Source organism: Canis lupus, chromosome 37, assembly GCF_003254725.2.
Source record: "Canis lupus dingo isolate Sandy chromosome 37, ASM325472v2, whole genome shotgun sequence".
Lineage (NCBI taxonomy): Eukaryota > Metazoa > Chordata > Mammalia > Carnivora > Canidae > Canis > Canis lupus.
The window spans coordinates 1074688-1089655 of NC_064279.1; the positions used below are offsets into that span (position 1 = coordinate 1074688).

The following is a 14968-nucleotide window of genomic DNA, read 5'->3' on the forward strand; positions in this document are numbered from 1 at the left end:
TCTCCCTCTGCCTGTGTCTCTGCCTCTCTCTCTCTCTGTTTCTCATGAATAAATAAATAAAATATTTTTAAAAAAGAGTATCCTGTGTTCTTGACAGGATATAATATTTGTTGAGTTTTTTTTTAATTTTTATTTATTTATGATAGTCACACAGAGAGAGAGAGAGAGGCAGAGACATAGGCAAAGGGAGAAGCAGGCTCCATGCACCGGGAGCCCGACGTGGGATTCGATTCCGGGTCTCCAGGATCGTGCCCTGGGCCAAAGGCAGGCGCTAAACCGCTGCACCACTCAGGGATCCCTTGTTGAGTTATTTTAATAGATAATCTAGGAAGTTATATGTAAATATTCCCTCCATTGAGTCTTTTAAGTGGCAACAAAGAAAATTGTGCTGTAAACCATACACGCAATCTAATTAAAATGTATTCATTTTCCAAAGACATTCTCTATAAAATCCCATCTAGACATGAATGAGCTAAATTTGGTACCATTTTGCATTCTTGAAATCTTACATAGGGATGACCAAAATGAGTAGAGTTTACTCTGATATGTTTTGTAGTATGTAAACTCAAACTGAATAACCATGGGAATGAAATTTCAACACTATTCATCACATGCCAGGCAAGTCCTGATTGCATATCACATTTTAGACTATGGTTTAATTTCTTAATTATGTTATAGGTCAGTATTCACGTGTCTTATTTTTAAAAGTGAGCATCTGATATTTTAAATGAATTTTTTTTATCATGCTACATTTTTAATAGGTAATATTGGAATGAATGATTAAAAAAGTGTAACTGATCTGGATTTCTACTTCTTATATAATTAATATATAAATATAGATGCTGTCTCCTTGGATAATTTGATTAATTTTGTTTAGCCTCAGTTCACTCTATGAAATGAGTATGACAATGATAATACTTAACTTTCAGCATTATGAAGATAAAATTACATCATTAATGTGAAAGCTCTTTGAAAACTTAATTATCAACTTATTATTATTTTTATTACTATATACGATAAAATAATGGTTTTAAGTGCATACAACCATAGATTTCCCTTAGAGTCTCTTTGTCCAAGTAAATCTCTAGGCCAATAAAAGATTTGTTTAGATAGATGTAAATTGTGATAATCCTATGAACATTCATTTAGTGTCTTCTTCTGACTTCACAGCTAACAGACCATGACTCAGAGCTTTTCTGTTTTTGGTTTTAGCTTTCCTGCATTTTGTCCTTTGGAATCCTTCTTCTCTTTTGTCCTTTGGAATCACTCTTAGCCACCATGCATTCTTTTCAAGCATTTTAGAGCTCTTATCTCAGTTCTCAAACCAATTCTCTTTGTAACTTTGAGCATCCCTCTCCCTAGACCTCAATTCTGTCTTATGTAAATTTGATGATTGTAAGGCCTGGCCTGTTCCAGGTCTCATATCCTATGACAGTGACCCATTTCCATATCTGTGTGCATATTCCTCTGCTTTGCTTACCACCCTCTCTTCATCTTCCTTTTCATTAATATCAGCTCTACCCTCCCCTATTAAAATGCAGCCAAATAACCTTTTGCAGAAACCAATGCAGAATCCAATAAGGATATATTACAAAATATAAACGTTAAAAATATACAGTTTCACTCTTCTGTTAGGGCTTGGTGAAGAATTGTTAACTAGAGCAATGAATCATTGTGTCAAACTGCTCTTAGTTCACGTCCAGGCTGGCCACTGAGATGCCTCCCATTGTCACAATTCCTCAAAGTTCTCTTCTGTGAACTGGGAACAATAATGTTTTGCATGCTGAGCATGTCACAGAAGTGCCTGGCACAAATCTAGTGCTCAATAAATATTATCATCTTATATCCTCATACATCAGTAGCCCTGATGACATCCTGACTTTGTTTTTAACACATAAAAAGAATCTGATTTCATACTTAAAAAAAAAAAGAATTTATTTATTCATGAGAGACACAGAGAGAAGCAGAGACACAGGCAGAGGGAGAAGCAGGCTCCCCATAGGGAGCCTGATGTGGGACTCGATCCCAGGGCCCCGGGGTCACGCCCTGGGCCAAAGGCAGATGCTCAACTACTGAACCACCCAGGCATCCCCGATTTCATACTTTGAAGTCCTTTTTATTTAGTCATCTAGTTTAATCTATCACGGAGGTGCCAGTTGGTGATTGGATGATCTTTAAGAACAAAATATTTTGGTAAATAGTAGGGTTTTTAACCATGTTAAGACATCCAGGCTGATTTGAAATTTGTTTTCTTTTCCCAACACTCAGATTGTTTAATGACTAAAGCTCATTAATTGGGAAGCAACCATCATAAATATGTTGTATTACTTCGTAAATAATAATTTTTGTCTTAAGAAGAAAAATAAAAGAGTGTGTGAACTAGATTCGATGAATGCACTCTACAAAGGCCCTAAATTCCCTGAAACTATATGCAAAGTTTTGAGTTTTATTTCTTCTGGTGAGACTGTCTTTAGTTTTCAACAGATTCTAAAAGGGTCATTGACATCCTAAAATGTGTCTGTCAAGGTTGAAAGTGAAATACATTTGTTCTCGTTTTTGGGATAGAGTAATTTAGTTCCAATTTAATTACTGTCAATATCAAATTACTGCCTTCTTCTTTTAAGAAATAAGGTTCTATACAAAAGTGCAAAAACCAACTTGAATTCAAAAAGAACTGTAGAGTTTGGGAGGGTTTTTGTTTTTATATGTATGTATGTATGTATTTTTAACTAGTATAGGTTTGTGGGAAGTCAGAGAAGTATTATGAAACAGTCAGAATATTAAAACTGATGCACCGCATTGAATTTTACATGATGTTTTCTGAACATCTCAGAAGTTAGTATGATTTACTAATGATCCCGATGCTTTCTTTCATGGTCATATGGGTTTCAAAGAGGGCCACCACATGGTGAAGTTGGTGATGAGATCCTGGGGCTGCATGGGAAGGGTGACTAAAGATTGGGGAGTCCTATTACTGGGTCCTTAGAAAACTAGGGTGTTCCTTCCTTACACCCTAGAGGTGAAAGTCCCCAGTTATTTGTCTTCCAGAGCCTAAGGTACATTAATGGGCCTCCTGACCCGGACTTTTGGATCAGGTATATTCATGGCCCTTGAAGAAGTAGCATCTAGTGTTTTGTAACTCAAAGTGGCCTCACCCCATCACCATAGCTGGTCTTGGCTCATAGGCAACCTCCTTACAGCCCCAGATTCGTCAATGTTAAACGTATCAGTATTAAAACTAGAAAAAGTACTACACTTAGTTTGTATGAGTATAAATTGCTGCAATACCATTGAGGCTTTAATTATAAATTACTTATTTAGGAACCATACACTAGTTGGAATTTCAATAACCTCTTCCATTAAAGTTGGTGACTACTTCATCACTAAGTTACTAAGCTGATGAGGGGTAGTGAAGAGAGTCCACTTCAAAGACATTATATCTAAAGTTACACTTAAGGATTTCTAAGTACTTTATAATTGTTTTTCAGCTCAGTTTGAAAATTGGTGTCCCCAAAGCTCAGATAAATGTGCCAGTATCATTAAATGCTAAGAAAAAAATGCAGCTTCCCTGTGTCCCTGTGGCTTTAGTAGAACTTGTAACTCTAGGACTATATACCCTTGCCAACTGCAATGCATTTGGAAACTGAACCTATGAAAACATATAAATAGTTTTCAGGTCAAGATAAAGAGGAATGAAACAAGTATAACTAGTCCTTGCTTTTGTGTATTTAAAGCAACTTGACCAGAACTAATTTAACAGAAATTTCACTCATGAGAACTCCATTAGCAGACCTACCTAAACCAAACTTTTATGCTAAACCATTAGACTTTTAGAGTAAAGTGAAATTAGAAATCCAGCATTAGACATTATAACATAAAACCATTGTGTCTTTCCAAAAAGGTGAAAACACTTTAATATAATTTATATTGTTTCTACACATTAGGCATAGGAGATAATTTCACTTAGTCGTAAGTACAATGAATTTGATTAACAAAATCCTAATTTACAAAATAGAAGTAAATATATGCAGAAATATATTCATTATCGAATTATAAAATAAAATTAACAATTCTTGTTAAGATATCATCAGTTTATTATTTTGCATTTCAGATAATATAGTTAAATCATTTTGGTATGTTTAATAACATTTTTAAGTATTAAAATAATGGAACGTTGAGATTTGAATACAATGACAGTAAACCATTGAAATTTCACATTCACATGATAACAGCCATCATGAATCCATAGGTGAATGTTAATTAAATGTAAAAAAATATAAAATGATTGTAATATAACCACCTAACCATTAGCATATGGAGTTTTAAGACCACTATTTAATCTGCTAATTTGCTCTGAAATATAAGCAGTTGCTTTTCTGTGATACATGACATGTCTTTGTGCCTTAATACTTAATTTGAAATGTCCTTATTACCGTAAAAATATACCAAAGTAAATAAAAAAGGAGACATTTATTTACAAAACAATATTGTATACATATTATATAAATGCAATTGTTTCGAAGTCTTTTTATACAATATCGATAGAATCAGTCATTTCTATTATTTTATCATAAAAACTGCAATGTTGCAAAGACAGGCTGCAATTTTGAAATTCTGATTAAAAATGAATACTTTTTTGGCTGCCTTTTAAGATTATGCAGTTTCTTCAAGTATGCTACAGAATTGAATGCTGACCTCTAGAAAAATGATTCTTCTTTCATTAAAGAAAATCCATTCCCCATTGGGAGGTGTGTGAAAATGCACCTTAAGAAAGGAGAAACTTAAAATTTTACTGAATGTTTTCTTAATTCGATAAACCTGATAACATCAGCCATTCAGTGTATCGTATTAGCACCATCGGCATGGATTGTTAATGTACTGTGCAGATCATAATAGGGATGGGGACTTGCAAACGATGTACCATCCCTATTTTTGTGGAATTTCATTTTACCAAGTATGCTATCATATAATATAAATTCAAGTGTTTAAGGATGATTCAAATGATGGTATATAACAATCCTGCATTTTACCAATACTACATATAGATTTTTTTTCTGTAGATATTAAATGATACTGTAAAGAAATAGACTTTAAAGCATAAACTCCTTTAATTCACCAGAACACGGGAGAATTGCTTTCCTTTACCTGGATGTGTTCTTTATATATATGAACATAAATGCAATTTGATCTCCTCGTTCAAAAACTCTGGAAATCAGTAAGACTTTTTATTGTGTGATTTATTTTGATGGTTAAATGGCAACCATTGCATATATTCTTTTAGCCCCTATACTGAGCTTGTGCTTAAGTGACTGTAGCATACTCTAGGCGTATAGCCTGTGGTATATAATTTCACAGTTTCAAAATTGTTGAGGGGAAGGCCTTCCATATTTTAGGAAGTTATGAACCAAATATAAATCTCATGAGCACCCACAGCGATCTACTACCATGGCTGGAATTTTCCCATATATTATTTGTTCTTTGCCATTAAAATATAGCATATTAATGGGAGACATCTTTGTGGGAGTACAGCAGGGGCCCGCTGAGCCCCTGGGGTTTGCTTGGTGTACGAGATGGGTATGAGGATACTTTTGTAAAAACACAAATTCACACTCTCCAGAGCAGTAATTGGCCTTATATCTTTTGGGTGCAATAATCCAATCCCATCCAAAAGCTTCAAAGTCCACAGTTAGAGGGTAACGACAGCACCGAGATTCTGTTGAGTGCTCATCACAGTCAAGCCCGAAATCTCTTCTGGATCTTTTTGGTGTGTCTGTCACCTTGACTTCTAAAAAGGGATTCTGTGTGAAAAGGAAAAGAGCAATCAGTAATATTAAGAGGTCCTGAAACACTTCCCTACCTCAAGAACTCATTATTGATGAAACTAATCATTTTGCTTATACCACATTTACTTTCTAAAGACACAGCATTGAGGAATTTTTGTTTACACTAGGCTTGATTCTTCCCTTGTGGCTCATATGAATATAGCACCAACTCTAATTCCCTGTGGTCACATCTATGTCTTTTCGATTTCTGTTTTCCCCAGTTTGAGTATCCGAATGCCTGGCACATAATAGATGCTCGAAAAATATTTATGGGAAGAAAGGGACAGAGGGAGGAGAGGGGAAAAGGAGGGAGGACAGGACAGAGGAAGAAAGAGGTTAGTTCTCTCTCCTCCTGATTAAATATGTTGGCTAAGTATGTCTGTGACGCCTGGAATAATAGATCTATATTCATCCATCCTCTGTTCCCTAGGTCGTTACTTGGGGAAACTTGGCTATTAAAATCAGAACAAAAAAGTTACCTTGCAGCACTATATGGATTGTAATAGGAAAAAGAAAGGTAGGGTAATGAAGGTGGTGCATTTATGCATATCGAGTGGGAAAGAAAACTCTAAGAGAGCGAGGGACAGATTCAGAAGGTACAGTAATATTTCACTTTATTCTTTCACTGAAAGATGTTTCTGTTCATATATTTAAATGATAATTTGCTAGTTCCTCCCTTGCCCCAGTCTTTTGATGCATTTGAGACTTTTCCATTTATATGGAAAAATCCAAGGAATGTATCATTAATAATTATGTTTAATGTGTTTAATAATAATAATCTGTTTAATGATACTTAAAACTTCTGTCACATGACCAACTTTGATCATTAAAATGCTACCTGTAAAAAAACACTTTCTTAAATAATTAAGTGATAATAATTAATTAATAATAGTTTTATCCTACATCAAAACCAAAATAGACCTGGTGATTAAATCATTATTAATAGTTAATTAATTAATATAATTAATAATAATTAATAATAGTTTTTATCCTACATCAAAATAAAAATAGACCTGGTGATTGTTATTTAATATCATAAAAAAACAGATCATTTTGTGAGTCAATCACATTTTATGTAGCATATTCAAAGAAAAATAAACCATTTGGAAAATTATGTAATCCTTTAAAGAACATGTTTTTATTTAAAGTAGATCTGACTTACCATCTACTCTTTATAACCAAGACCATTTAAAAACTAAAAAGATAGCATTTATTGTTTGCAAGCATAATCTTTTGTTCTAAATGAGGTCACTATATGGAAGTAAAAAGTATGATCATGTTAAATAAGTTTGTGAAAGCAGAGGTAAGCCAGGAGAGTGAGTAACTCTAAATTTATGCTAAGGTTTTAAATGGTTTTTATTAATTTTTATAATATGTGAAGTATTGTCAATCTGCTTGGCCTGATAGTAAATGAGTTGGCATTACCTAAGTAAACCCTTGCACAGAAATGGCAAGGCAGCTTAGAAGCTTAGAAATAAGCTAGGTGACAAGGCCTAAATAGCCTGAAAATTTAAATTTTGTTAGGGGTAATTCACAAAGTATGCTACATACACATCAGTGCATTCAACAGTCTGCAAAATAATAAACATATTTATCATGCGGGACCTTAAGTGGTATATTTAGTAAGATGTAAGCCTAAAAGTACCATACTTAGCTAACTGCCATTAAAAAAGCATTTTATTTTAATCATAATTTTTCAAGTTTGTTTTTTTTGCTTATTTAAACTAAAAAATCTCAACACATCTGGCATTCTTCTGAAGAAAAGGAAATTTTAATCTGTTGGGGATGTAGTAGGATCCACAATGAGTATTTCATGTTTTTATTCATGCATATCAATGAAAAGCACTTCATATTTCATCTCTAATTCGACAGAACTCCCTAGGAAGCTAATGACTGTGGCATAACTGTTTTTTAATCCTCGTGCAAAATAAAAGTATCAAGAGGGATATGAAATTAGACACCTACTTTTATTGGGTACAGGGCTACCATTGGGGTAAGATACCTTTGTCTGGCTTCTGAGCATAGGAGATGGGTAGTGATTTTCCACTATTATCATTCACATGATGAATAAAAATGTCACAATGTTTGTGGTTAGATGTTATTTTCAGTTATCACTTACCAGCCCATCTTCTCCGGGTCCTGGGAAGGTTACCGCAAGATCATGACCATTCTCATCTAAAGCTTTGATTTCAATGCCTAAGTTGGATTCAGGCTGTTTGAGCCAATTTTGCAACACTGTCTTCACATCAATGCTCTGCCAAATACCAGTGCCTGGGTTCATGTCAAGTTTCAGAGATCGGATTCCAGTATATCTTGTACCGTCTTTCATGGGTTTGATGAGTCTCAGGATTTGCACAAACACTGTTGTAGGAGTCTTGACGGGTCTCAGATATATCCACAGTTGGGCCTTTACTACTTTATTATATTGTATTTTAGAACTAAACTTAAAGAAACAACATTTGGGTTTTCCTTCCACTTGCATGAGAAGATCAGCTATAAACGAAAAAGAAAAGAAAAATAGTCATTGAAATTATTTCTCATAAAAAAAATCAACAAGTCCCTTTATGTTAATTGGTGAGCCTTTTGTCCCCATTGGACTAGTGAATGCATATTTTAAAGTGAAAAACCATGCAGAATTTCATTCATAAATCAGAAAAATATCAAAGAAAATAATTGTTCCAGCTTTGCAGAGTTTTTTCAGATACGTATTTTTTCAGCTTTTTCGGAGGTCTCTGCTCCCTCCCCAGGGATCCGGGGTTAGCGTGAAGTGCACTAAAGAACGACCGGGGTTGGGGGGGGGGTGGAATCTTAAAATGATGGTGATTAGAGAGAACCAGGACTCGGTGGAGGACCGTCTGCTTAGAATTCTCTGGGAATCTGAGTCGTCAGGCTCTCGGAGCAGCTGTACCGATCAGTCTGGAGGAAGGAACCCTTCCCCCAGGCCTGGGTTACCTGGGCCCCGATTAGAGGGAACGAGCCGCTCTGCTGTGGGGGCCCCGGAGGAGCGGGGCTGGGGCTGAGGGTGGCTGGGCCTGGGCCGGGCTGAGGGGCTGGGAGGCTGGGGGGCTGGGGGGTGGGGGCTGAGGGCCGGGAGAGCTGGAGGGCTGGGGGGGCTGAGGGTGGGCAGGGCCGGGAGGGCTGGGGGCTGGGGGGCTGAGGGCTGGGAGCTGAGGGCTGGGAGCTGAGGCGGGCAGGGCCGGGAGGGCCCTGGGGTGCCCCGGGGCGTGCACAGCCCGCCGTTGGGAGGTGAGGCGCGCAGGGCAGCAGCTCCCTCCAGCTGGGAGCCTCCGCACCATCCCAGCAGGTGGGGTGCAGTGGCCGGCAGGTATGCACGGCTCCAGGCAGGTGTGCACGGCTCCAGGCAGGTGTGCACAGCTCCCGGCAGGTGTGCACGGCTCCAGGCAGGTGTGCACAGCTCCCGGCAGGTGTGCACAGCTCCCGGCCGGTGTGCACATCTCCCAGCAGGTGTGCACGGCTCCCGGCAGGTGTGTACGGCTCCGGGCAGGGGTGCACATCTCCCGGCAGGTGTGCACGGCTCCAGGCAGGTGTGCACATCTCCCAGCAGGTGTGCACAGCTCCAGGCAGGTGTGCACATCTCCCAGCAGGTGTGCACAGCTCCGGGCAGGTGTGCACGGCTCCCGGCAGGTGTGCACGGCTCCGAGCAGGTGCGCGCCACCCCAGGTGCAGGTGGGCCTTGTGGCGGCCCGGCTGCCGTGGCGTGTTCGCTCCGTGGCACCTCGTGACACTCGGCTTGCGGCTGTCATTGCACCGCCTGCACTTCCTCACTGGTCTTCCCGATACGGTACATTTTTAAAAACCCTTTTGGTTGTTGTTGCTCTCCAGTGTGGTGTGTCTCAGAATTACCCCCCTCCGTGTGGGGGTGGGGGCACGCGGGCCAGGCAGCAGGTGTGGGCCCCGGGGGTCACTGCGGGCCGTGGCCGGGCCTGAGCCCTCTGGCCCGGGGCGACCAGCGCGACCTGAGCCCCCCCCCGCGGCCGAGCCCTCGGGCCTGGCACCCGGCACTGCCACCGCGGCCACCGCGCTGCGAGGGTGCAAGCCCGGCGCCACTGTCACACGCAGCGAAACGTGAGCGCCACGCAGGCGTTTTATCCTCATCTCCTTTTGGCTTTTGAGCTCTCCGGCGAGGCCGATGGTGCCGCAGCTTCCTGCGTCCTTCAGCTCAGCTCCGTGACATCTTGCAAAGACAGAGATCCTCCTTCCCACTCCCACACGGCGGCGGCCTGGGAAGGGAGCCCGGACCAGCTGCCACCGACACGAGCCCCGCGCCACACACCCAGCTACTCACTCTCGGCGGGCATGGCAATGACCGTCTCGGTGGTGGCGTGGTAGTCGTCGTCCTCCAGGGAGCCGTCGCTGCTGTCATCCCTCTGGACGTCGTACTGGTCGATCAGCTCCCGCAGCGGAGGAGCCCGCGGCAAGAGTTGTCTGACAGCATCTCTGCTGATGTTGGGAGCCGTTTCCAGGCGAAGTTTGCTGAGGATTTGAATTTTTATGGCTTCTATCCTTGAAGACTTAGTGTTTTGCCTCCACATACATGCATTACACAGCCCCTCCTTTTCCACATTTTCTTTTTGCTCACTGTTCTCACTTAGATCGACTGGGCCAGCAACAATCAGCACAAACAGGTAAATATAAACACAGATTTGCAGTCTCTGCATGATTTTAAAGTCAGCACACTCTTTTTCCTCGTTCTTATTTCTTCCTTTTCCTTTTGTTTTGCTTTTGAGTAATGCCAAGCAAAATCCTAGAGCCTGTACAGTCTGAGAGACAACTTGCCACCCCAGTGAATCTTTTATACTGTATTCCAAGTGGCTTTTTATATTCCAACTTTGATGAGACAAGTGTCGTCAGGATCTATGATTGGCTCTCGCTCCACAATGAATCTCGCTGTCAGAGGTTAAAACCCCGTCTGTCACAAGTCACCGAACAGTATTCTGTTACAGTCAAGGGTGAGCTGATTCATTCGACTACTTCATAAAGGAAATAAATCCGCAAATAATGAAAGATATATGTGACATTTGAAAATTTAAAGTCTGGGTTAACAATAACAGAGAGTGTACACTTGAATCCGATTCATCTTCATATATGAAACCCAAGTTGTGATTTAAATAAGTAAATCTTGGTCTCACACTTAAAAACTTGAATGTTAGTTACTTCCTCTAAAGTTAAAATTATTGTCTATGATTTGGGCAAGCATTTGAAGTAAAAAGAATTTTGTTTATTGCATTAAGTTATGTTTAGTGTTGTATAATTAGGGAACTGTGAATTTGAATAAGGAAGACCTGAATTAAAAAAAAAGGTGACATTGTGCTACTAGTAAAAGATTTCCAGCTATAATCTGAGAAACTCGTTTTCCTGATTAAATTCTTAGCACATGCTAAAAATCAACTTCTTACAATGTTCTATTACACATGGAATTCTTTTGAAATAATTTCATGTTTTTTATTAATATGAAAACTGTGCTCACTTTTTGGCTGATTGCTATTCAGTTATTTCCTATTTTGAAGTTGCAGGTTAATATTACTCAGAAGTTCTGTTTCTTCATTGTTTATTACCAAGAGGCTAATGTCATCTAGCAGAAAAAAAAACCTCCAAACTTAGAATAAGAAGATAACTGTTATGACTGACAATGCTGCACTTGCTACACTTTGCCTCAGATTTCTACAGGTAAAAGCAAAAAGCATAGTATCTCTCCTCCATAAGTTATTATTATTTTTTTAAGGATCATTTCTATTTTGAAGAAATCAGAAAAGCCTTTATTTTGGGAGTGACATTTGAAATGAGGTGTTTGGTTGTTTGGGTTTTTTTTTTTTTTTTTAGATTTAATTGCTTTATTTGAGAGAGACAGAGCGAGCACGAGCAAGGGGAGGGGCAGAGGAAGAGGAAGGCACAGGCTCCCCGCTGAGCAGGGAGCCCCATGGGGCTCCACCCTGGGACCCTGAACCCTGAGATCACGACCTGAGCCAAAGGCAGAGACACTTGACCGACTGAGCCACCCAGGCGCCCCTGTCCTCCATAAATTATATCAAAATACTGTGAGCACGTAAGAGTGAAAGAGCACCGTATAAAGGGGTGCCCATTGTTTGGTCCCCCAATACTATAACTGGTTTGCACCGCTTTGCCAGTTTCTCGTTTTGACCAGAGGGCAGACACCTGGCAGGGGTTTGGGGTAAGGTCTGGGGACAGAGAATGGAGCCTCTTGTTCTCCAAACCGAAGTGGCCTGCAGAGGGATCAAACTCTTAACCTTAGCTTTGGGAGCCAGGAGATCTCATCAAATAAACTGTTAAAGAGCTAAGCAAACACGGCCAGGGAGAAACGAGCCTTTTCCAAGACACAGGAGATTTCTTTTTCCTACTCCTTTTTGGGAAGCTTAGGACTCCTAGGAGAGTTAATCCATTACTCTGACCCCCTCCACCCCAACAGAATGCAGTGGCTCATATCAAATATTTATTTTTTAGGTCACTACCACTTTTGCACATTGTACACTAATTTACTGCCTCAGTGCACTAAAATGCAACTCAGTAGCCTGAAAAGTTAATGCGTTTTCATCAAATTCTTAAGAGGTATCTACATCTCTTGAGAAAAAAAAAAAACGGCCTTACGTAATGCATTAGATTTGCTCATCATTAAAGATTAAGGAAAACCAGACACAAACCAGATTCCCTGAAGGATTTCAGATACTCTTTATTGTGGAACGATATTAGATCAGACTTATAAAGTTTTATTTGGTAAGCTTATTTCTCTGTGTATAAGTCTTGGCAATGCTATAATCATTGTAACATATGCTCCTATACACTTCTAAGTAAGTTGGACTTTTTTTTTTGAATCTTGATTAGATTTGCATAGCAGTTGGGAACTCAGGCTCTGGAGTCCAACGGACCTGAGTTCGAATCTCAGTGTTGCCACTTCGAGCTACGTGATAACGGATGAGGTCCTTAACTTCTCTAACCTTCAGTTGCCTCACGGAGCTTTTGGGGGTTGTAATTTAATAATGCATATAAATGGCTGAATATAGTGCCTGTCATACAGTAAGTGATGGATAAGTGTTACTTGAGTGCTCAGTCTTTGTTCCTGCAGAGGGGTTTGAGATCATGCTTAAATATATCCTCCCCACGACCTAGAACTGCTTCAGGTTGTAGCTGCCAGTTATCAATCCACAGAGACTAAAATTTCCTAAGGCAGCCCCATGATAGGCATATTTCAGCTCCTTATTCTTACTACGTAGAATAACGTAAACAAAGGTTGCCATTTCCACATACAGCTGATGTTCATTATTGATGAATTCCATACTTTCAAGTTCGCCTCCTTGCTAAAATTTATTTTTAACCCCCAAATCAATACTCAGGATGATTTTGTGGTCACTCGTGCACAGGCGCAGACTGGTGAAAAATTTGAATCTTCCAACACACAGGCTCCTAGCCGAGGTCAACAAGGCAACGCTCCACCTTGCTTCAGCTCTCATGCTGTAAACAAGTGCCCTTCTTACAATATATTTAGTACCAAGGGTTTGGGTTTTTTTATTTTTTTGATGGGTAGGCTTTTCTTGGGCGATTCCATTTAAAATGGTCCCTAGGGCATAGAGCTAAAGTGCTCTGCTCCTAATAAAAAGAAGGCTGTGATAGGAGGTAGAATGGTGGTTGCCAGGGGATTTGAGCAGGGGTTGGGGGGGGGGGCGGAGTTCCTATTCGACAGGTACAGAGTTTCAATTTGGGAAGATCAGAAAGTTCTGGATACAGATGTCGGTGACTGCCGCACAGAATGTAAATGTACTTAATGCCACTGAATTGTACACTTAAAAATGGTTCAGTGGTCAATTTTATGTTATATATGTTTTACTGGAGTTTTTATTTTTTAAAGAAAGTTGTGGGCAGCCCCGGTGGCGCAGCGGTTTAGCGCCGCCAACAGCCTGGGGTGTGATCCTGGAGACCCTGGATCGAGTCCCGCATCAGGTTCCCTGCATGGAGTCTGCTTCTCCCTCTGCCTGTGTCTCTGCCTCTCTCTCTCTGTGTCTCTATGAATAAATAAATAAAAATTAAAAAAAAAAGTTGTGATAGGTCTTAGAAAAAAAATTGTATGTTAGATGAGCTCTACTCAGCCTTGAGTAGTCGTAGTCTGTTGGCTGTGAGTTCAATGTTAATGACTCCACAATATATATTAAATAAGATGTTTTTAAACAGATAAACATGGTTATGTATCGATTGATAAAAATATCGTGACCAGAGGCTCACGGGAATGTGACCTTGTATGTGCTCTACGAGCAAAGGTCCCGTAATCACTCATTCAGTGCTGGCAGTGACCTTATGGGACAAAACCCCTGTGAATAACGAGAGCCACCTCTATCTGACCAACCTCTTTAGAGATCGGTATCAAATGAGTTTAGAGGTATTGAAGAAATTTCGAGAACATATACCGCTTCTCCCGTGGCAGTGATCGCAACCTTCCGATGGCCCCAGAGCAGGAAGGTTCACCAGCTGTGGGTGACCTCACTGTGCTCTGACCGCTGGTGGCCTGGCTCTGGCTGCCTTCATCAAGGAGACAGGACAGCGTGTAATTAGAATGAGCGAGTAGAGACACGTGGCTTTTAGCTGCCTGGGAGAACTTGGTCGGCCAGCTCTGGTTGCCATCTCTAAGAGCAGCTTCTCACCGGAGTCAGTCTTTAGGTGGTCAGTGCCTCACAAGACTTGTTATTTTTCTTTGTTCAGTTCTTCCTTGGACTGGGTGGGCCCCACATCTCCGTAACCATAAGTAAGGTAGCAAGCAGACTTCTCTCATCCCCGTTACACATACCAGGGGGGGTTTCAAAAACAACTTTGATAATACAAAGCATATTTCCCCCAAAATGTTCATGGTTTGACTCTTTACAGTCTGGCAACTACCAAGGACACTACTATAAAGGCTTGTGATTAGGAATTAGAATGGATCATGAAAAATTCAACTCTGACGTGGGGAAAAAAAAAGACAGATATTTTATGTGATGACTCTTGCCATGTCCTTATAATGACAGCCCTTTGGTGTCGCTCCGTGCTCATTTCGCTGAAGGTCAGCAGACAGACTGTATGAGTGCTCAAGTCACACAGCACAGGAGAAGGCAGTTGTCTCACTTTGATATCCGATTACTCGTGCT

The 14968-nt window shown here is 40.3% G+C and overlaps 2 protein-coding genes across 2 annotated transcripts in view; one reads left to right on the top strand and one right to left on the bottom strand.

The window, feature by feature from the left end:
- Positions 1–4070: 4070 nt before the first annotated feature.
- On the bottom strand, positions 4071–10711 carry MSTN (myostatin). The gene is made up of 3 exons (XM_025442181.3): positions 10129–10711; positions 7942–8315; positions 4071–5798 (listed from the first exon to the last, which is right to left on the bottom strand). The coding sequence occupies exons 1-3, from the start codon at positions 10499–10501 to the stop codon at positions 5418–5420; spliced, it is 1128 nt and encodes a 375-aa protein (XP_025297966.1). The 5' UTR covers positions 10502–10711; the 3' UTR covers positions 4071–5417.
- Positions 9765–14968, top strand: part of C37H2orf88 (chromosome 37 C2orf88 homolog) — a 106527-nt gene continuing 101323 nt past the window's right edge. Inside the window, exons 1-3 of the transcript XR_004812477.2 lie at positions 9765–10468; positions 10571–10792; positions 11351–11510. The gene's annotated coding sequence lies outside the window, so the exon portion shown is untranslated. The remainder of the gene's footprint in view (positions 10469–10570; positions 10793–11350; positions 11511–14968) is intronic.